The sequence below is a fragment of the Drosophila kikkawai genome, chromosome 3L, assembly GCF_030179895.1.
Source record: "Drosophila kikkawai strain 14028-0561.14 chromosome 3L, DkikHiC1v2, whole genome shotgun sequence".
In the NCBI taxonomy this organism is placed as follows: Eukaryota; Metazoa; Arthropoda; class Insecta; order Diptera; family Drosophilidae; genus Drosophila; species Drosophila kikkawai.
The window spans coordinates 20,337,122-20,358,848 of record NC_091730.1 but is presented as its reverse complement, the minus strand read 5'-3'; the positions used below and the strand labels follow the sequence as shown (position 1 = coordinate 20,358,848).

General features: G+C 38.0%; 2 protein-coding genes across 15 annotated transcripts in view; one reads left to right on the top strand and one right to left on the bottom strand.

Moving 5' to 3' along the window:
* Window positions 1–21,727, top strand: part of fry (Protein furry) — a 60,104-nt gene that overhangs the window by 24,542 nt on the left and 13,835 nt on the right. The window lies entirely within an intron of this gene.
* On the bottom strand, window positions 481–20,509 carry CNMaR (CNMamide Receptor). The gene is made up of 7 exons (XM_017172484.3): window positions 19,639–20,509; window positions 13,265–13,407; window positions 12,500–12,768; window positions 11,878–11,999; window positions 9,698–9,816; window positions 9,502–9,572; window positions 481–733 (listed from the first exon to the last, which is right to left on the bottom strand). The coding sequence occupies exons 1-7, from the start codon at window positions 20,332–20,334 to the stop codon at window positions 636–638; spliced, it is 1,518 nt and encodes a 505-aa protein (XP_017027973.1). The 5' UTR covers window positions 20,335–20,509; the 3' UTR covers window positions 481–635.

Genomic DNA, 21,727 nt, shown 5'->3' with positions numbered 1-21,727 from the left:
TATCATTAGTAAATTGGAATACATTTAAGTCCGGTTGATCCATTGGGCCTTTCGTTTTACCTTTCACGTTTGACGCTTTTAAATGGTATCTATGTATCTATGTATCTGTATCTATGTATCTATATCTGCGGTTGGGATTCAATTAAAGTTGCGTGTGCGAATCAGCATGGTCTTGAATTGATTAGGTTGAGTGGGTTGTGTTCGTTATTATTTAACAATTATTTTAGCTTGGCGTACATTTTAGAAGCGAAACGAAAATGGTTTATTTAATTACTAGGCTGGGTTAGTTAAACACTTAATTAAATTCAATGCGCTGTATACATTTCAATCTTAATTTGGTTTTATCTTTTTCCTTTGCCTTTTGGCCTTGACAAAAAACATCACAAACATATTTTCTTTCTTTTTTTTCGATTTTTATTTCCTCTTTGCTGAAAAAAACTAATTTTTATTTCGGCTTTTTCCCCTCTCAATATTTGTAGCTTTTCCTTTTGTCTCTCTTATTTTATTATGTTTGCTGAAATCGAATTAAAAGCGAAAAATTCCTGCTTATCCGCCGGCTGTTTTACGCGATTTCCTTCATTTGCTCTTGAAGAGCTGCGCGAGTTTCCATTTTATTTCCTTTTCATTTTCCCAATTCACTTGAGTGGATGCAACTCGTGCATTTCGTTCCAACAATGCTGGGTCATCATCCTGCGCCTGGTGGAGGTGCCAGTATTACGACAGTATTCAGAAACTGAAAGAAGCCAGAAAAGGGAAAAGGGAGTATTAAGGCAGGGGAATATGTCTTTGATGCAAGCACGTATTTATTAATTTCGTTCTATATTCCTTAGAAATTGAAATTGCCATAGCAAAAATTCATTAAGTGGCATTCAAACGAGCCCAGACGCATGTCAAGATTGGCTTTGAATTCCCTACTTAACATTTTGCCTAATGGCAGTCGAGGTGTGTGTGTAAAAGTAATGGGAAAGTTAAATAATGTAAAATAATCAAAGATTCCAACAAATGATCGTTCTTTGAAACTGTAAAAGTAACTGCAATTACTTGACTTCAGCATGTAATTAGTTTTCATATTTCCAATTAATTTTCATTTATGAATAAAGCCTAGATAGTGCTTGAGAAAATATGGAAATGTTTTAAACTCTCACTTTAAACCTTGTTGTCTTTTTAACTAAAAATACCCGCCATAAGCCGGAAATAAATTGCCTTAGAAATCAAGGGATTTATGTATTTGTTTCTACCCAAATCAAGAGGCAACAAATCGGAGCATTAATCGTTTGACAAATCCGTGTTTCCGCATTTTTTCGGTTATATTTCAAGGGTCCTTTCCCCTTTTATTTACCTGAATGTTCCAAAGCTGCGATTTACCGTTGGCAGTGGCATCATCAACCCAAAAGTAGACTATAAATTCGGTACTTTGTGGGACACATCCCTGTAGAGAGGATTCTGGGCTTGTTCCGGTGAATTTATTGGCCTCAAAAAATTGGCAACTGCCAAAGCAAATGGGATTTAATCCGCTTTTTACCCGGAAACCGGAAACGAATCGCAGCATTGAATGTGATTTTGTTGGTTAATTAAAAAAACCAGAATACTGAACGTAGCTTTGTTTTTTCAAAATATATTTTCTGTGTGTGTGTTTTATGGCAATCTGAGCTAATCAATCATCCATTCGTGTTCAAAAGCACACAGAAAGTGCCAATAAATTCAAGCCGTTGGCATTTTCCATTGAACACAATAATGTTTGTTTGCATATTTGTTCATTTCTAATCTTTGCTGTATTTTCTGGGGGGTAAACATGGTGGTTATCCTTCATCAAATTCGTTTTAGACAAAAGGCAATTGAGTATTTCCCGTAATTTTACGTTTTGAAGAAAATTCCCTTTTTGACTTTGTTTCCCTTTAATTATTTCAAAGCAAAGACCTTAACAAAAGGGAGATATATAAATAGCACCTTTCGCCACTTCAACAGCTTCCTCTCTTGAGTATTATTCGGAGCTCCCTTCCCTTCGGGGGTTTTGCCTCAAAATTTTTGTTGATTGCCATGTGTGGAGATATTTGTGGCCTGGCAAAGATTAATGATGACGTTCAACGCTTGTCCTTGACGCATGCTGGATGGATGTTTGCCTGGCTTTCCAGCGAAGGCTTTTCATCCAGCCACCCCGTTTTTCCCTAGTAAATTATTAAATGTATCATACAGTCAACCACAAAAGTCCAGGCCTCGCGCGTCATTCCAGGTCTTCTTTCCGCGAAAGGCAAGTGGAAGTCCTAAGTGAATTGTCGTGTTATCTCTCGTGTTGTCTGGGTTTAGGTCTGGGTGTGGGTCTGGTTCTAAGGCTATAAGTATATTTCTATGTTTGATTCGCTACAAAGCTGATGCTGCAGTTTGCTTGAAGCACTTGTTATTCTGGACCAGCACAATCATTTCCTGGTCAAAGTCATGCTCCATCGCAGATAAATCATTATAAATGAGTCCATTTAACACAACGGTTGGTATGGTGAAAGGTCAAGCATAGAGCAAATAGATACCGTTCTTTTTTTCCCCCGAGGAAACTTGTTTGTTTTTTGTTGGAGAAAAAGTCTAGGTTTATTCTGGAATACTTTTTGTAGCAATTCATATTGTTTACTAAGGTTAGTGTTGGATTTTTTGCAAATATTGTAGAGGTCTTTGTATTTCTATACTTTATAATTTATCTTTCATCTTGGGGCTCCCATAAAAATATCTTGTTAGAATTATATTATATTATATTATCATTAAATCTTATTTGTTTATTATTTATTTTGTTTTCCTCCTCGGGACTCTCTTTTCTTTAGTTTAAAATCTACTCAAGGGGGGACATCTGAGTAACTGGCCAAAAAAAAGCCGATTTTCAAGAATTTTTTTTTGGCCAAAAGAAAAAGCAAATCGAAAAATTTTAAAGCAGGTTTGATAATGTTATATGTGAAGTACAAAATACATTTTTTTGGAATAAATCGAAAACAAAATGGCGGCTGTGCAGCATTTCTTCGAAGGCCCTATTTTTTTGAAAGGGGTCCATGGCCGGAAACCTAACGTCCTTAATTTTTGATCTAGAACAAAAAATCAAATTTTGTTAGATTCTATATCTCAACCGCTATCGACACACGTAGGATTTTTTCGATATTTTGATTTTTAGCAAAATGGTGAGTGATTAAATAAAATGTCAAAATTTCAGATCGATCGGTTAAGATTTGTTCGAGTTAGGTTTCCGGCCAACTCAAAAAAAGTGGTTTTGAGATAAACGCGTTTAAAGTTTTAAAATCGTATATGATTACATGTGAGGCATCGCCGCAGAATGGAAAATTTCGACACTTAGAAACTTTTGCCGGACTCTATCTTTTGATATGTTATTTTTAAGACCCTAAAGTATTTTTTAAGCAAAAAAAAAATTTTTCGATTTTTAAAAAAAGTTACTCAGATGTCCCCCCTTAAATCACTCCTTAAAATCTCCTTGCTTGCATCTTTCTACCAAGGTAACTGCTAGTCAATCAGCCGTGAGTGAAACATTTCTAGTTGCTTCACAATATACTCTGTCGCCGAGTGGCAGTGTCACCTCCAGAGACGGGCACTGATTGACTCGGCGAGCAGGAAGCCCAGCCCGAGGGCAGGGATTTGCACTTTCCACAAGGCATCAGGCAGCATCTAGAGCGTGACTGTGAAAGTGTTGGTAATTTATGGCCAATAAGAGACACCGTAATGAGGTAGCAGGCGGGACACGGACATGGATACGCATGCTGGTCTTGGTCCTACTCCTGGTCCCGCGAGGCTCGCCGGCAATCATTGCCGATGCATTCAGCGCACGTACCACGCAGCGTATGAGTAATGCCGCGCGAGTACAAAAAAAAAGAAGAAGAAACCCAAAAAGAAGATAACGCTTTTGCGAAACTAAGCATACGCACTTCCCGCAGGCCGTGATTAGGCTCAGATTGGCGGGGAAACCAATCCATTCTGTGAGCGCAACGCAACGCTAGCTCATTAACGGCCGTTGGTTGATTTATGCATTATCCTGTCGTATTCGATTTCGGCGTGAATTCTGAAATTGGCATTAGCGTTAATCGATTCTCGTTGGCTGTGGAAATTTCTCGTTTGGTTTGCTTTGCTAGATGATTGGCAAAGCCAGGCATTGGTTTGAGTTTTGAGCTTGGAAAATCGTTTATAAAGTAGGTCAAATTGATTTAAAAAGTGTTTACTGCAGTTTTATAGCAAATATATATGTATCAAGCTCAATTTTATATCAAAAATATCAAAATATTGCACATATTAAAGTTTGATAAACAGCATTTTACGATAAACTTTCGACTATTGAGTTTAGAATGAAGTTTGTTATGCCATCCGCCCTGTTAAATTGATGTTTTCACACCCAGTAGCTCATAAATTAATTAAATTGTATTCCCAATTTGTAATTAAAAAACATTCTGCAGAGTTTAAATTTCAAAACAATATATATTAAATGTAAACACCTCACAATTTTGTTGTAAACAATTTCGAGAATTGTTTAAAAAACTTCAAGTCTCCCTGACAAGCGGCAATTTCAGGAAAACTCACATAGCTGCAGGCTATTATTGTCCTTGACAAAACCAGGAAATAATGAAACTGTAAAGCACAAACAACAAATAGTCTTAATTTTAATAAATCTTTTCTCTCATGTAATTTCCTGTGCGCTGCAATTGTGCAAAGCGTTCGCCTGCTCTTGTTTTCCACAAAAACAAAAACAAAAAGAAACAAGCAAACAAAAACACCCGCACAGGAGATACACACGGACACCTTGGCGTATTTGCATGTCGTCAATATTTGCCTGAAACACAGGACTCTTTTTCCCTTTTGATCCTTTCGGCGCTGCGAGTTGCCGTAAAGACATCTCGTGGCCGTCGGCTGAAGCTTTCGCTTTCGCTTTCACTCTCACTTTTCCATTCACTTTCACTCGCAGTTTTCCCACTCTGCTGGCGTTTTCGCTTTCAATTACAGTGGATCGCAGCTTATTTCGTGCAGTCAAGAAACTAAAGTATAAATCATCACTGCTGCTCTACCATAAGAGATATCGAAACAATTTAAATGCAGTGTTTTGAATCAGATATCCTACATTTTAAATTAAAAAAAAATATCTTCCCAATTAATAAGAACAAACAATAATATTAAAAAAACAAATTTATGACCTTTTTTCACGCCGCAGCTTATTTCGTGCAGCTAGTTAAAATGTAAGAAACAATGAATTTTTGGCTTAATTTTTAATTTTTTTTTTTATTTTGGCTTTGGTATTGGTAGCTTATGTATATTTTAAAAGTTTCTTGGCCTGATCACACTAAAATATGAAGTTATGGGGAAATAAGTAAAATAGGATCGCGAATTTCTATTAAAATACGATAATTAGTTCTCTTTCAATTTAAGACAGAAAAAAAATCACCGTGGTACTACGAAAATGTTATTCTTAAATCGCACATATATAAAAACATAAATTAATCGTTTGTCCGTGAAGATTGGGCCAAACATAAGGGCCGAAATGCACCGAATACATTTTTCAGTGAACATTAAGTTCATTACATGGACCAAAAAAAAAGTGAAATCATTAACAAACGTCTGCCAAATTTGTTATATAGATAGAGCACGAAATAAGAAACAAGTGTAGTGCCGATTTAATACGCCTCTTGTTGCAAAAATACATCTATAAGGCTCTAGTAGTATGAAAAGAGCCATTTATAAGGAAACCAGCACAGGAGCAACATCAAAACTTTTCATAGGAGCTTATAATTCGTCCGATTTTCTTTTGGAATGTTTTTATCTTTACCAATAAGTAAAAGTTTAACTAATTTAATCCTGATGACAGTATAAATTATTGGCGGAGACCCAATATTGAGCTAGAAACCAAACACTTGCAAGCTACTCTGAAGCAAGGCGGCGATCGTGTCTTATTTGGGCCTAAATGGCTTCCTGTAGAGTAGGAAACCAAATTTTTTTTGGCAGGATCTTGGAAACCAATATGTTCCCTTCAATATAAAATGTTAACTTCTTTCAAAATGTAGAAAACGTGGTCACACGGGATAGTTTGCAAAACTATTAGTACAGCGGTCTCTACTACTTATCGGACTTTCGGAAGCTTTAGCTCACACAAAACGGTCCTAATGACAAAAAAACAACATCAATGTCACCCAGACATAATCCTTATTTAAAATTTTTAGCAAATATTGGACTAGCCATCCCAAAAATTAAAAGTTTTGACCAAAATTATCAAAAAAGTAGTGCCTTAGAGGAATTGATTAAAATTAATCTAGAAACATTAAAAAAACTAGTTAATTCAATTGAAACATCATCTGAAAGGTATTCAGAATAAAATAAGAGGTCACATAAAATTGTTTATATTAAATTAATAAAAATAAGTTGAATCAAACGAAGTGCACGAAATAAGCTGCGGCATGAAAAAAGCCCTCAAATTAGTTTTTATTAAAATACAAAATCGTTTTTATAATTAGGAAGATTGTCTTTGTTCAGTATAAATGTTAGTACAAGTACTAAAAGTACTGCGTTTAAATATTTGGATTATCTTCAATCGTTTAGCCACAGGGACGTTTTAAATTTTCGTTTCTTGACTGCACGAAATAAGCTGCGATCCACTGTACATTTGCATTTGAGTTTCCCTGTTTTACCTGTGCATTGTTTTTTGAGTGGCTGACAGGAAGGACTTAGTTCCAGCTCTTGAAACTGACTCAGTGTCCTTTACCCAACTCTTACTTAACGAATCGGCAAACACGTTTAATTAACAAGTGGAGAAAACCAAGCCACACTCTTTATATATATTCTGTGCTGTGTTCTACAGTAGAAAATAAATATGCACCTTGACATTTTTATGGCTTCCAATATGCCACCAGAGAGACAAAACCAGGCAGAGGCAAAGAAAAATGGCCGTTCAAAAATGTTCTTGGCTTTAGTAAGAAATTAAAAATTGATGTGCTCCTTTGGGGGAGGCTGGAAAAGGCAGGGAAAATCGTAAAACTAAATTTTACGGCAGGTGAATGATGGCTGTATAAAAAGGGGATCCAAACAATCTTCTTGCCTCGCTCAAGGGATCTCGGGAATCCGACAACCACTCAAGGTCATAAAAGAATGAATTTGAATTTATATTGAATCCATATTAAGTAACAAAGCCAAACTACATGTGTAGTTCATCAAAAATTAATACCCATTGAGAAATAATAATTATTATAATCTAAATAATTTGCTGACAAACTTTAGTTGATTAAATTTAAGTTTCTGCTCCTGACTGCGTTGAACTTTGTTTACTTTAATTTGGAGTCTAGAGAAAATCTGTGTTAAAGCTGGTATTCATACGTGCTTCTGTGGAAATTCTGCACGCATAATGGAAAAGCATTTATTGGTCGATTAGCATTTTGGCCCCGTTTATATGCTCTTGGCCCTCATCTGCCAACTTTCATACTTGAATTGCTTTTACATTGCATTGCAATTAAAGTGCGATTTGCTTTCAGAAGTTTTTGTACAAGTTTCCGCTCACATTCATCGCTGCAAAAGTGAAATTGGCATAAGATAAATACCAGGAAAACTTAGTGCCTTTGGCGTGATGAATATTGCAGTAAATTCGTCGAAATTTTAGTGAAAACACGTTAAAACGATTATAAGCAGTTGCAGATGGAATAGTAAATGCATTTTGGTAATTTTTAAGAGGTAAATAAAAGAAAAATAAAAAGAGAAATGCAGTGCCGGTTCATTTTTACCTAAAAAAATGAAATAAAATACTTCTCCGATTTTGCAGAAAGCTAATTTTGTCTCTATATTTAAACCATAAATATTAATTAATACAGAAAGCTTTTACAAATTAGATTATAAAAAAGATTTAAAGACCTTCAAACTCCTATATTGTGCTTTGCTTAACCTTTTGGACAACAGCAAAAGGTTGGGTGCTCCTTTTACTTTAATTAGGAATATTTTTTGGCATGTCGTCCGTTGTCGTACCTTTTATTCTGCTTGGGTCCACAAAGAGAGAGGGGAGACCTTTCTCCCGTTATCACCCTGAATAAGTGTTGGCATCCGGTCCGCATTTGCACTGCTCACTGGTTTTCCATGGGTTTTCTCCGGCTTGGTTTTCCCCCAATGCGCGGCGACAACGGATGCTGATTTGTTTGCTTTCCAGTGTCCGAAAGCTGCCTTTATAGGAAAAGTTCCTCCAAAGAGGCAGCAACAAAACAGCAATTAGTGTTCCGGCTCCGGGTCGGGGCTCCCAGCTCCCTGTTCCCAGCTCCCAGCTTCAGAAGAAAAACTGCAATGCCATATAATACCGCCTGCTGTGGATCGGATTTAATTCCGGGGCGAAGGAGAAAGTTGAGTGGTCGCTTTAATCCCTTTCAATCTCTGCCGCTGACATCTGTTTGTGCCGGGATAGAGCCCGAGTTTATCTGGTGTTTTACCAAGTCAGCTGGGACGGAGCCAGAGCCTGGCAAAAATGTATGTAAAATCGCAGCGCAATGTGTTTACTTTGCATTTAGCCGAATGTCAGAGCTCCTTCCTAATCAGCAACACGACAAATTTAATTGGTAGCATCAACCCAAACTCCCCCAAAAACCCTCCCACTATGCTTACAGTTCGTGTAAAAATATATATAAAATAAAGTCTGAAGCGTGTGAATCCCAGTAAATGCAGCTGTCAAGTGCAGCAGCAGTGGCGGCAAAGGAAGCGGCAACCCTGATGGCATTTTGTTTGGGATTTAATCCAGGCTTTAACCAAGCTCCACTCGAGTTTAGTTAAGCTTTTGGAGTAAAGTTCTTCTTAACATTTTCCATTGGTGTTTTTTATTTCTTTCTGTATTTTGTGCCTTTGCAGTTGCAATGCTGTTAAGTCGTTTGACTTGAGGGCTTTTCGTTTGCAAATTTATTCTTAAAGCACGGGGGTAAAACAATTGCGTGGAAAAATGGAAAATTGGTTCTTTGTGGCCACAAATTATGTGCGAGTTGGAGTACATTTCATGTAGATAAATGAGTTTAAAAAGAGTATTCTATTTTTTTTATATATTTTCTTATTTAAATATGAGTGAATAGGCGAACTCAAGGTCTAGTAATTTAGATTAAATCCATAAAATTTTTTCAAACAATGTAAAACAAAAATAAATAAATAAATAAATTCTTCTTAATCAACCTAATTATATTGACTTCAAGAAATGTTTACATTTATACTTAATTAAAATCAATTTCTTGTATGAGTATATTTTTAAAGTTGGTTCTGATTTATTTATAATCTTTCCTGAGATTTTTATAGCCTCAATTATTTAAAGACCTTTCAGAGATTTAATGTCAGTTCTGCTTGCGAACCTTTTCACTCAAAGTTTATGATTTTTGAAAGGTACTTAGACATCTGCCAGCGACATTTATTAGCTTACAAGGAATAAAACTTCCCAGGTTCACCCTCCTGAGCATATAAAATCGCATTTGACATATGAACATTTTACTCCCCTGCATTATTATTGAAGAAGAAAGAAATGTCCTCGCTCACCTGTCACTTGAGTGTTGCCCGCCTCCCGCTGGGCAGAGGAAACCCGCCGGAAAATGCTCAATACAGCCTTGCTGGAAGTGCAGGAAAAACAGAGACAGAGAGAGAGGGCGAGTCAGTAAAAGTATATTTAAATGCTGATAAAAGCCAGTCACATATAGGGATTCGTTATTGGGGTAATTTGTGGCGGATTACTTACCGGAAATTCTGTCCGCTGACGCAGTAAAGCACGAAATTGATGCCGAAATTTGTGATGAAGAAAGCGTGAAAAATATATTGCAGGGCAATTGTGGAGTTTTCATTCCTGGCCGATTCCGTCTGTTAGGAAAAGAAAGGGAAATCGCATTAGAACGCTTGATGATTCGTGTGCCAATTAGGAATTTCCACGTTGTTGTCCTGGGTTATTCCAAGGAATTCCGCAGCTTTTGTCATTTGAGCTCTCATAATAAGGATTTCGCTACTATTGATCGGAATTTTGCATAATTTCCTTATGGCCAGTTATTTCTTTGAACCATTAGTGACCCTTTCTCTCTTCCTAAAAGCTCATATGTAATGGGCACGTGTCCTTGCTGACCTCGACCTGGACCTGTTGAACTCGCCGGAAAACAATCTCCGGTCCTTGTTTTTACCGTCTGTCTGTCTGCCGTCGAGCCTTTTCCACTCAATTAGTTTTGTGTCGCAATCAATGTCTGAGTTTGCCGCATTTTTAAGTTGGCATGTGAACTTAAGTGTAAAAAGCAATTTCAATATCGTAAAAAAAAATGGGAGAATGTGTAAAATGTTTGCCAACACTTAAAAATTACAATCTTTTAGAGTTTTTATATGATTCAAGCTAAATTGAAGTGAGAGGATTAAAGTTTAACAATTTTTCAGGGTTAGTATTTCCCTTTTTACAAGGTGAAAGCATTGAAAGCTTTCCAGTTTTTTATGTTAAAGCCTAGAAAATATTGTATCTTTTCTTTAATTGATTATAAAACGTGCCTTATTTTGTACATGGCTTGCATTATTTATTTTCTATTAGATATACAAATACTATGTATATTTTTTAAGGCAGAAAAAACTCTGTGCTTGTTATTCTCCATGCGAAATCTATTAATTTAACCAAATGTCTGCCCTGTCGATGTGTTTTGTACAAAAAATGTGTCAATGCTTTGACAGCCACATGGCGTATACATGAAATTCTCAGAATTTAAAATTGTTTATTTTTTTTTTTTGGGAATTTGTTTAGAATTTTACAAAAAAAAAAAAAAAAAAAAAAATAAAGAAAAAGGGGAAGTGGAAACTGACGGAAAAATGTATAAACTTGTTCAAATGCCTTTTATCCAAACAGCAAGAGTTACCTCAAAAACTTTTCTCACTCAATTAAAACGCCAAAATATGTAGTTCAGGGGAATACTTAAAATGAATACCTGGCAGCTTTAATTAAATGGAATTTCATTAAATGTCAGTTGCTGTTTGCTTAAAGATATACAAATTATGGCTAATTTGTTTCTGTCAATTCTCTTAATGATTGAAATCCCATAAAAACCAGGCTTGCATATGTGCAGCCCCTGGGACATTAGTTAAACACGAAACAGATTTTATTTTTACGATTTACCACCAAAGTGCACAAACTAATTAAAGCCTAATTAACATCTATGTTTATATGCTAGTCGGCATGGCAACCGACGAAGCTCACCTGCTCAGAACATTAAAATGCCTTTGCCTGCTGCCTTTTGATGTATGTAATTCCTGGATTAAACACGGCGACGGCCCAGTTAACTAAGCGAAGATGGATGGATGGATATGAGGGGAGAGCCTGGCGTAACCAGGACACAAAGGACACAGCTCGAAATAGTTGTGTGTGTGTGTGTTGTCATGACTCCTTCTAGCCAGTTGGGTTATGAGTTTGGTCCTGGAATCGAGCTCAAACTCCAGAATTTGTGGCCAGATAATTAGCAGTCAACAGCTGACGTACAAGTTATAAGACTCACTTGTGTCTTATTGTTTTGGACAATCAGCACTGAGAAAAAATCAGCAGTATATTTGTTGAAAACTAAATAAGAGCTGTCTAAAGATAATTCTTACTTAAAAGTGGGCTCTTTAGTTTGTATTAGCTTTATTTACCTTTTTACCTCTCGTTTAAATTTTATTTAAAGCTCATTCATATGGTAAAATATTCTGTAATACTTTTCCCCCTGTGCACAACCCCACAATATCTACGAGATGACCAACTACTGCTGCTAATCCAATTATTTGGGTCAAGCCAGGACTAAAGTCCATCATTGTCCTCACATAACAATGGGCCTTGGCACTATAATAGCAAATGCTTTTCGGCTTGACTGATTGACTGAATGTGTAGCAAAACTATAATGCATGTATTATGTTTGCATCACTTACCTCCCAATAGGCCTCGATCCTCAGCAGGCAACTGGGCAAATTTAGGCAGACAAAAACCGTTGAGACAATCAGCAGCATCTTGGTTACCTTCAGCTGCGACGAGTTCTGTACCTTGCGACGACCTATAAAGGAAGAGTAAATAAAAGGATAAACATTGGAGCGGGGATTAACAGGAGACAGCCTTCACACTGCCGCAGACTTCGTAATTAGTTGGAAAATTATGCGATAGTTCTTGGCAAATTGTTTGACAATTTGATAGTGTCGCAAACTTCTTCATGGCAGGAAAAAAGATTTTCGCAGCTGTCGTGAAGTTTCGCGCGCACTCAAATTTGTCCTGCTACTTTTCACTTTTTCCTTTGTTTTGTCATTTTTAATGTCAGACGCTGCTGCTGCTGCTGGAAAATGGCAGCAAATAAATTCAGAAAATTTCCCACGCAAAACTTAAATGGCTTTAGGAAAAGTTTTAGCCTTTTTAGCCTGGGTTAACTTTCTGGCAAATGTCAACTCTACTAGGAATTCCGCTTTGGACACTGTCACAGATTGCGGATTCTGGGACTCTGAATTCCGTGTTTCATTTTCCATTTTCCAACTGAAAAGTCAGTGGTCGTTCGGTCGGTCTCACCTGGCTTCTGTGTAATCTCGCAATGGTGTTGACAATTGTTTATGTGATGCTGGTGCTGGTGCTGATGCTGAGGATGTTGTTGCTGCTGCTGGTGCTGCTGATCCTCCTCATCCTGCTGCTGCCTAATGACCACGTTATGCTGTCCACTTGGATGCGTTCCCGTTGACTTTTGGCGCTTTAGAGAGGCAGATGTGCGATATGAGGTCACTGCAGACAGCCCTCCGGATGAGTTCGATGAATTCGAGGGCATGCTGTTCGTTTGAGGTTTCCTGGAATGAGGAAATAAAGAAGATTACTCCTGCATTTCAAGCTTTAAAAACTTGTTACAGTCTAAAAGAAAATTTTCTATATTGTTTTTATATTTTTCGTGAGAGAATAATTGATATTTTTGACGTATAATCTTAATAAGATTTCCCCCGTACCTTGCCTTTATGTTCGTTAGGAGTTTCCTGGAAGAGTAAATAAGGAAGATGCAGAAGCTCTAAAGAGTTATTAGTGACAAGAGTGCCTTCTTTTCTTTGTTTTATTTTAATAAAATTCCCCTGCACCTGTACCTTGATGTTAAACCTGACTTTTTCGTGGCATTTGTTCTGCAGTTTCTAATTTAAACCCAAGTCCCAGTCCCACAGTGTGAATTTCTCAAGGGCGTGTGTAGCAAATGCAAACATACACATCAGGGGTCAATAAGGCAAACACCCGTTGTTTAGGCGAAATTATTCCAAAAACATAAACCCAAAACCCCAAACCAAAAACCCCGATACTCACATCTTGTGCATGGTCAGCGTACGGCGAACGGTGGCGAATTTCCACACGGTACAACCTGTACAGGTGTTGAGCACCGCGATGGTGGTAAAGGGCACTGCATAGACGACAATCGAGTCCCAGTAGTTGAAGAGGGCCAGTTGTTCCTATAATGAAATTGCAGTTATTTTCCCTTTCTTTAACATTGTGGGTTGGTTGCAATTCGATTTGTTTTGTGGTAGCGCCAACTTGGCGTATACGCTATTTGCTGGTGTGTACATGTTGCGTATACGTAATATGATTCTAGCTTTAATCCCGTTTCGTTTTGAATTGAATTTGGTTGCGTTTTTAACTCGCGAGGGAGTCTTTACTAAAAATAATTAAATTACTAAACAAAATGGGAAAATAAGAGGAAAAAAGAAAAAGTCTTAATCCATTTCCCCCAACTTTCACCTAGTGGTTTCCAGTTCACTGGGGAAATTAACGTCCGACTCGAGTTATTTTCCCATCAACTAAAGTCGAAAGTTAAAGTCAAGTGCAGCAGGCTTAAAGCCGCATCTCATATACATAGTTTATTTTATCTGCAAAAGGTTCTTGCACGGGGAAAAATGAGGTGAAGCTGGGTATTAATTTGCATAATCTACTTGGCGAGGCAATTTAATGGAATTATTTCAAGCAGAACCTATAAGTTTATGGGGCTCTCAAGAGAGGGGGTGGGTCTGACTTGACCTTCTGGCCTGTTTCTTTAATCTCGGCATACTCCTTGGCATTTGGCTGCAACCCTTTTCCCCGGGGTCTCTTTGATGGAGGAAGCCTATTTTCACAGCATCTTGCGCATTTATTTTCGTCTTACATTTTGGTGTAAGAGCGTCTTCGGGCTGATAAATTCTTGGATGGTTGCCTGCACATTTTCATGTCCGAAATGTTCAATCTGAAAATGTTCCTACATGGGCCCTTGAATTAATCTCAACGAGAGAACAGATGTGGGCGGGCCATTTGGCCTAATTTTGGGGGAAAACAATCCCATTTATTTCAATAATAATTAACACCAAAAATGGCCGAACATAATCGCATTACCATCCATTAGGGAATGTCTGGACTGGTCTGAGGGTTCTGGAATTTAACAGAAAGTGTAACACTTTAAAGGGCAAGCCTAAATACATAGATATGCAATCATCATCAGTGCTGGTTTTGTCGGTAATTTCCAACGGCTGCTCTCTCGTCTCAATTTACATAATTTCAAGTGTTGGCGTTCCTCAAAATGTATGAAATTATGTTAATCACAAGCCTCGACAAAATCTGAATTGTTTGACAAGTAATTTAATGCCAGACTACAGCCTAAAAAAAGAATTGAGCATGTATTTGGGTTAAATTTAAATATATTTTGCCAACGGCGAAATAATTTGAATGAGGAAAAGCGAATTGGGTTTTCTGATTATATTTTCCTTTGTCCTTTTGCCGGGTTCAAAACGCCAAAAGGGATGACCTTCCCATAGCAAGGTGTAGAGTTTCCCCCAATCTAATTGTTATTACATGGTATATATTTTATACTATATATATTTTTTGTGTACCATGGAGAGCCCCTCCTAATCCATTGATGTGATATTTCATTGGTGGGGCCTTTTTTTTTTGGCCAGTAAACACCTCGGGAGACCCTCGATGGCCTGTCATAACCGTAAAAGCCGTCGTCCTGCTTGACCAAACCATTCAATTTATTTGCTTTTCTATTTCCTTTTTTTATGGCCAGTGCCCCTCCCGAAAAAAAGAGGAGAATTTTTTGCGGCCTTGTCTGTATCGAGTGGATCAAAGTGTAATAGCTCGTAAATTTTCAATCAACTGGCTGACGATTGTTGTTATATACAATACACGGAATTGTTATGAAAGTGTATAGCTAAGACCAAGAGTCGAAATTTAATTCTTATTGCCTTTGTGCAATCGTTAGCCTTTAAGACTAGAGAAAAAAAGGCATTTTCCTATTATGAAGCATTGTTTTCACAGCAATTTCTTGTTCAAGTTTCCAGTTTGTAATAGTCTTAACAAAGGATATACATTTATAGAACAAATTTAAGAGCTTCTATGCTAAGGGATACGAAAATCTATACAAATTTTTTATTCCCCTGAGAGGCTTTGCATAAAAGCAGAAAAAGTTTTAATATTTTAAAAGTTGAACATATTCAAGTCGAAATCAAAGGAAATGTTGCATATTTAAAGTTAGACCAATCCCATATTGAAATGGAGAGCAAAGCAGAGCAACTTTTGTGGGTGTTGTGCCCCATGCCCCTGGGCATCTTTTGGTTGAAATATATTTCCAATGCTCGTGTGCTGTAGCCTGGTATTTGCTCTTAACTATTTCTTGGACACTTCCTGTGGCCTCTGATTTCCATGAGCTTAGCCTTTTTCAATTTGGCAGAACAACTGCTACTCGCTCACATCAAAGGATCCCATCTTACATATATTGATGACCAAACGAGCGAGATTATGACTGCTGGCCATATTGCTCGACTTAATTAGATATTCAGAGACTGAGAGACTAAGAGGCAGAGGAGCTTTAAATATAATTTCCCTTGCAAAACGTTTCAACGATGCCCCCAAAAATTTGACTCGACTTTCCTGAGGTTTCATTTCCACCGAATGCAGAATTTTCGGGCCAGAGTAAACCGTAATTGTCTATTCATTAGAAGCCCATCCGGAGAAAGCAGACTCTCCTACTGCCAGTGAAAGTCGTCTCCTTGCAGAGCTTCCCAGGAGCATCTGGTTGCGTCGGCGGCTGCTGGTCTGTCTCCTCCTTCCCAGGAGGGCTATTACCCAATGATTTGTTTCTTTCAATATGCCAACCGCCAAGTGCAAAAGTGTCTATTTAGAGCACACAGAGCCAGCGGAGTCTGTTTCTAAATTTATGTGTTCTTCCCCCGCGGAAACGATGGTCGTCGCACGTTGCACCTTCTGTTCCTGTCTGTGTCTCTTTTTTCTTTTATTTCCAAGCCATTCACCCATTTCCCAACCCATCGTTTGCCATTTAGGTGTCCTGGCATCTGTTGACTGGCATCCTCGTGGTGGTTGTGCCATCAGTCAAAAGAAATTTTTGTCAAACAAAACTGTTGGCAATTCCGTGCACCGGGAAAAATGCATATATAACAAAATATTTAAGCAGCAAGATGAATGCAAAAAAGGGTAAATCAAAAAAATTAAGAATAGAACCAATGGAGAATGGCCCTATTTAAAAATTATAAAATTATCTTATTAAAAAATGGGTATACATTCATAAAGATAAACTAACTTAAGAACATATCAAAAAGTTGTAATACAATTTTGAATCCTTAAATTTAAAGTTTCGCCATTTTTAATAAAATATTATATTTATCGAAAATAAATCGATTTAATCGGAAAAATATCGGTAGACTTTAAAAGTTTACTTTTCCATTTCGAGTCGATTATATTTAGAACATATTTAAAACTTTACAATTACAGTTTTAACTAACTTTTCTTTGCAACTTTTCTTTTCCGATATATATATGTATATCAAACATATCAAACAGCAGAATACCAATTTATCGTACGTAAAAATATCGATTTATGTTTCGCAATGCGAGTTTAATATCGATTATTATGTTATTATTTATTTATAGATTTCGAATTAAATCTCTATACAGCATCGATATCGATTGACTTTTCAAATACAACGAAATTTTTCTCAGTGCCCCCGCTGATTGAAAGCGAATTTTTCCATTTGAATTTCGTTTGCTCGCTGCGCCCGCTCAACTCATCCATCATGCCGGCAATCGAATCGGCGAAATACACGTAGGCGCGACACTTTACGCTTCATTGGGGCCAATTTGGCTAATAGGCCGGCTAGCTGGCTGCCACCTGCCTTGGCCCAACCTGTAATATATACACAGACCTGTCGCCGCCGCCGCCGTCGTGCGCCTTTGTGGTCTGTTTGCATTGCATTGCTCCTCCCATGGACAGTGCAAAATTAGCATTGAATTTCAGGCCTAAAGAGCGTCTACACGGCTGTGCAAAAGGTAAACAGGTGAAAAAGCGAGTGAAATATGAGATTTTTCGGGAGCGGAGACGACTGCGAATCGTCATCCTTGAGACAACCAAAGACAGGACCAGGACACACCCAGTTGGCACACGTGCCTGCGTGGCATTTCGTTCGATGCCTTGTCTTGTCCTGTATCCAACCCTCAGAATATGTCGTCGTCCTGTCGTGTCCTGTTTGTGCTGCGGGTCCAGGGAAAATATTTGCCTTGGCTTACGAGGCAAGTGAGTCCCTGGCAATGTCCCTTTGTTTTTTAGTCATTTCTGTGTACCCAGCCTTCGGAGAAGGTACACGAATTTAGCCTTGACTTTTGCAACGCAATTGAAGGTTTATAGACTTTGGTCTTAGAATTATTAATACAATTTTGGTAAAAGATTCTATGATTAAATTCAAAGAATTAGTCAACTTTAGGAGATTCTTTCAAGGATTTTTCCTGTTGATTTCCCTGGTTATGAGTTTAGAAACTCTAACATAAAGTTAATAAAATAAGCCCAAAACATAGCTACCAACTTAGGAATTGACCATAAAAGCAGCCATAAAACTATACTTTAAGCGACATTTATGATCCAGTTTAATGGGGTTGCATATTTGTCTGTATTTAGGGGCTATAATCTGTGTATATTCTTAACCTTTTGAAATTTCCAAATTTAGGATTTATCATAAACAAAAGTTGAAGAAAAGAGCATTTAAGGCTTCGCCTTTATTTCCAGCAACATATTCGCTTCGCTTTTTTATCTGGTTAACCATTTGGTCATTTTTGGCTTTGGGGCCTTGTTGTATTTTTTGTATTCTCCCTCTTTTTTGGCTCTTTTCTTGGCCAATTTGTGGTTGGCCCTTTTTTCTTGCGCAATAAATGCTTAATTTGCTCGCTTAACTCACACAGCGGTAGATAGTCGAGACCCAATTAATTGACTAATTGCTCTAGTTCTGGGCAAATTAGCAGCTCCTTCATCTTTGCGGTTGGGCGCTTCGTGATCCGCATATCTTGGCGGTATTTATTGCGCCTAATTTGCAGAGTGTCAATGCCATATCAGGCGGAAGTGACAAGGGATTCATAGCTGACAACTCAAGTGACTTGACTTGGGCCTGACAAGTGAATGTTTAGAACGGGGGAACAGCTGTAAGTGAATGCTGGAGACAGATTTTCCTTTCTTTCCTTCTGAAAACTTTTACGCAAAAAAAGCATACTACACATGTATGCTTTGAAAATTATATATTTTGAAATATTTTGTCAACAATGTTGTTGGCCATTTGCCAAGGCAAACAACATACAACGAGCGGTATTCAAATACCAATAACAATACTAATGGCTCACGAAAATTCACAAATACCAGGAGCTCCCACGCATGGGTACCTTTTGGAAAACCCGCAGAAAGAGAGAGAGTAGAAATAGCGGGAAAAATGGTTGCCACTGGCAATCCGAACGAAGAATTCAAGGCATCACCGGGAAAAATGCGTTTGATGAAGTTAGATTTTGATGTGTGACAAAGGAGGGAACACTAGCTGTTACTGTATATTGATTAAAGAAAAGTATTTGAAATGGAATAGATACAAATATTTTATACTCTGACACATTCAAAAGATTACTTGAAGCAATTAACCAATTAATAAATGTTTATTTTATTGTAAAATACTTGAGATTCTGCTCTATTCTACTTGTTCTCATTTTATTTGAAAGAGCTTTCTTATTATTTCCCCCATTGTCTGTTATTATTTATAAATTCACTTTGAAGCAATATGCTAATAGGTTTCTTGGTCGGGAAATCGTTTCATTGAAAACATTTCGATTCACAATTAGCTTCCGATTCGTTTATGTTTTCATTCTCATTCACCTGAATAATTTAATGGTTTGCTTTCACAACAATTTTGGCCTAGGCAGTGAACAAACCGAAAGCTTTTTAAAGCCAATTGATGAAATAATTTAATCACCGGGAGTCCATGGATATTGTGAAATTTAAAATATGAAATATCTCTACATTTTTTTAAGACAAATTCTAAAAGCAGTTTACCAAATAATATCTTGAGAATTTCCTTTTTTCGTGAAAATTATATTATCAAAATGATAACTTGGGAATCATAAGAGCACAGAGTTAGGTGTAGGAGAAAATATATGTATTAATATATAAGTATATATTATATACGATATTATATACCAAAATATATCTTACTTGCAGGAAATAATATCAAAGATAGGTAACAAAATAAAAACTTGAGAATTATAAAGCACCCAACACTGTTGACTTATAATTATCAAGTATTTATTTTAACAACTTCTGAAACGATTTAATTTCCCTTGAGTTAATTAATAATCGTATTATTTATAAGAAATCCTCACAATTTTTAGACCCTCACTCACCTTGTATTCCGAGTTAAGATCGCATATTGTGGTATTAAGCTTCGGCATAAAGACCGGTTTGGCAATCAGGATGTAGGGCATACAGTGGAGACAGCCAACGAGGGTCAGGCCGGATAGTACAATCTTGGCCCGGCGCACCGTGCACATAGTTTGGCGCTTCAACGGATAAATGACCGCTATGAAACGCTCCACGGTGAAGGCCACCACAAACCACACGGAACAAAAGCTGGCCAGGTAGCTGAAGAAGGTGAAGAACTGGCAAAAGTAGTTCCTGTTGTAAATGTCCACATTTAGGAAGTTCAGCCACTGGGCAAAGAGGCCGGCCAGGAAGCAGGTGTCGCTGACGGCCAAAGCTGCCAAGTAGAAGCTGGACGAGAGTTTTCTCAGCTTGGTCTTGAAGAAGACAAAGACGGAGAGAATGTTGCCAATGCTGCCCGTGCAGCAAAGGATTGGGATGTAGTACTGGTGGACAAAGTCGCCAATGAAGAAGGCTATCCTCAGCATCTCCTCGTCCTCGGTGGACGCCTCCTCCAGATCCATTTCGGTGACATAGCCACTGGAGGAGTTGCTTTCCGTGGCATTGGCATCCAGCAGGGAAGTGGTTATAAATGTGGCTGTTGTTGTGGTGGCTGTTAGATTCGCTTTAGGGCTGCTGCCTCCCAAGTAATCCATATCCGCGTCCGTTGACGCCGTCATATTTGATTTTTCTTTCTTTTTGGAATATTTCACTCTAAATTAAAATGGAATTTACGTTTCCATTCTTTTTTCTGTGTGGATGCAGTGGCCACAGATGGGATTGCCTTCGTAGTTGGACAAATGTTTGCTTTTCACGTTTACCTAAAAAAGTTGGAACTTTGTGTTTCCAAGTTTTATCGCGATGAAAAACTATTTCACTCACTTTTATCGCCTCTTTTTTCTTTTTGGCACATTTGAGTGCCGCCTGTCAAGTCAACAATTCAAAGTTTCGATTGGTTTTTTTACCGTTCTATTTTTTTTTTTCACACGAATTTCGCTTTCCGCCCAACTGGATCTTAATTAAGATTTTTATTTTCAACTTTTGTTTGAGAAAAGTTTGGCTTTCAAAACTTATGGCAACTCTTAGTCCTCGCCTAGGTGTCTTGGGTTCATTATCGTCCAAATATATATTTTGATATATATTTATTTTCGCGTAACGATGTAAACAAAGAACAAGTAGAAAGGCCAGGTAAAAATTTTGTACAACTTTTTGCTGCCACCACTCGCAAAAATTTCTTGTTTGAAAACTTCTGAGGTTGCTCTTCTTGTTTTCACAAGAGATTTTTCACCAAGCCGATTTGTTTGCGGTCTAGTTTTATTTTTAAGTTTCTTCTTTTTTTACGGAAGGCCAAGTGAAAACTTTGGCGGCCATATTTCTTCAATTAATTAGTTGATTCGCGGAATCGAAGAGTGTGCTTTGTTTACCCGCCGAGGTGCTAGCTGCAATTGATTATGAGAGGAAAGAATTATCCCGCCGGTTTTTTAACGAACTCGCTGGCGTAGTCTGCCAGTTCTTCTTGGTCCAACCAACCAGCAGGACAATGAGCGCGCAACTAAGCCGAGACAATGGTGGCGGCAGCCTTTTAAACCAAAACGGCCGCTTCTTCTGTTGACTCCTGGAAGGCGCCGAGGGAGAGCTTTGGCACTGGGCCTGTACTGCGCCTGCGTCGATTCATTCATGAAATCAACAGGTGACCCAAGGTCATGGTTGGCAGGGCGATGGCAGCCGCCACAAGTGGTTCACCGCTGAGGGATTAGCCCTGGTGGGAGGAGTAGGAAAAGGAGGAGCGCAGGCCGTCAGACAATGTTCCCACTAAACGGCAATTGGCGCCACCAAGTTCTCGTTTTTTGGCTCTAGGTCCCATTGTCGCGGGGCGGTCATCAAAACAATAACAAACCGCAATGCCGGTGTGCGCTTTTCCAGGAACCAGGAAAGCTTTGGAAGAGCCAAACAGAAGCATGTGCGAATATAACGGGCTTGGCCAGTCGCCTCTGGGACCTGCCTGAGCACGGACATGGCCACTTCGAGTTGGGTTATTGCTGATTGCGTAAATTTTTACGATCCATCTAATTT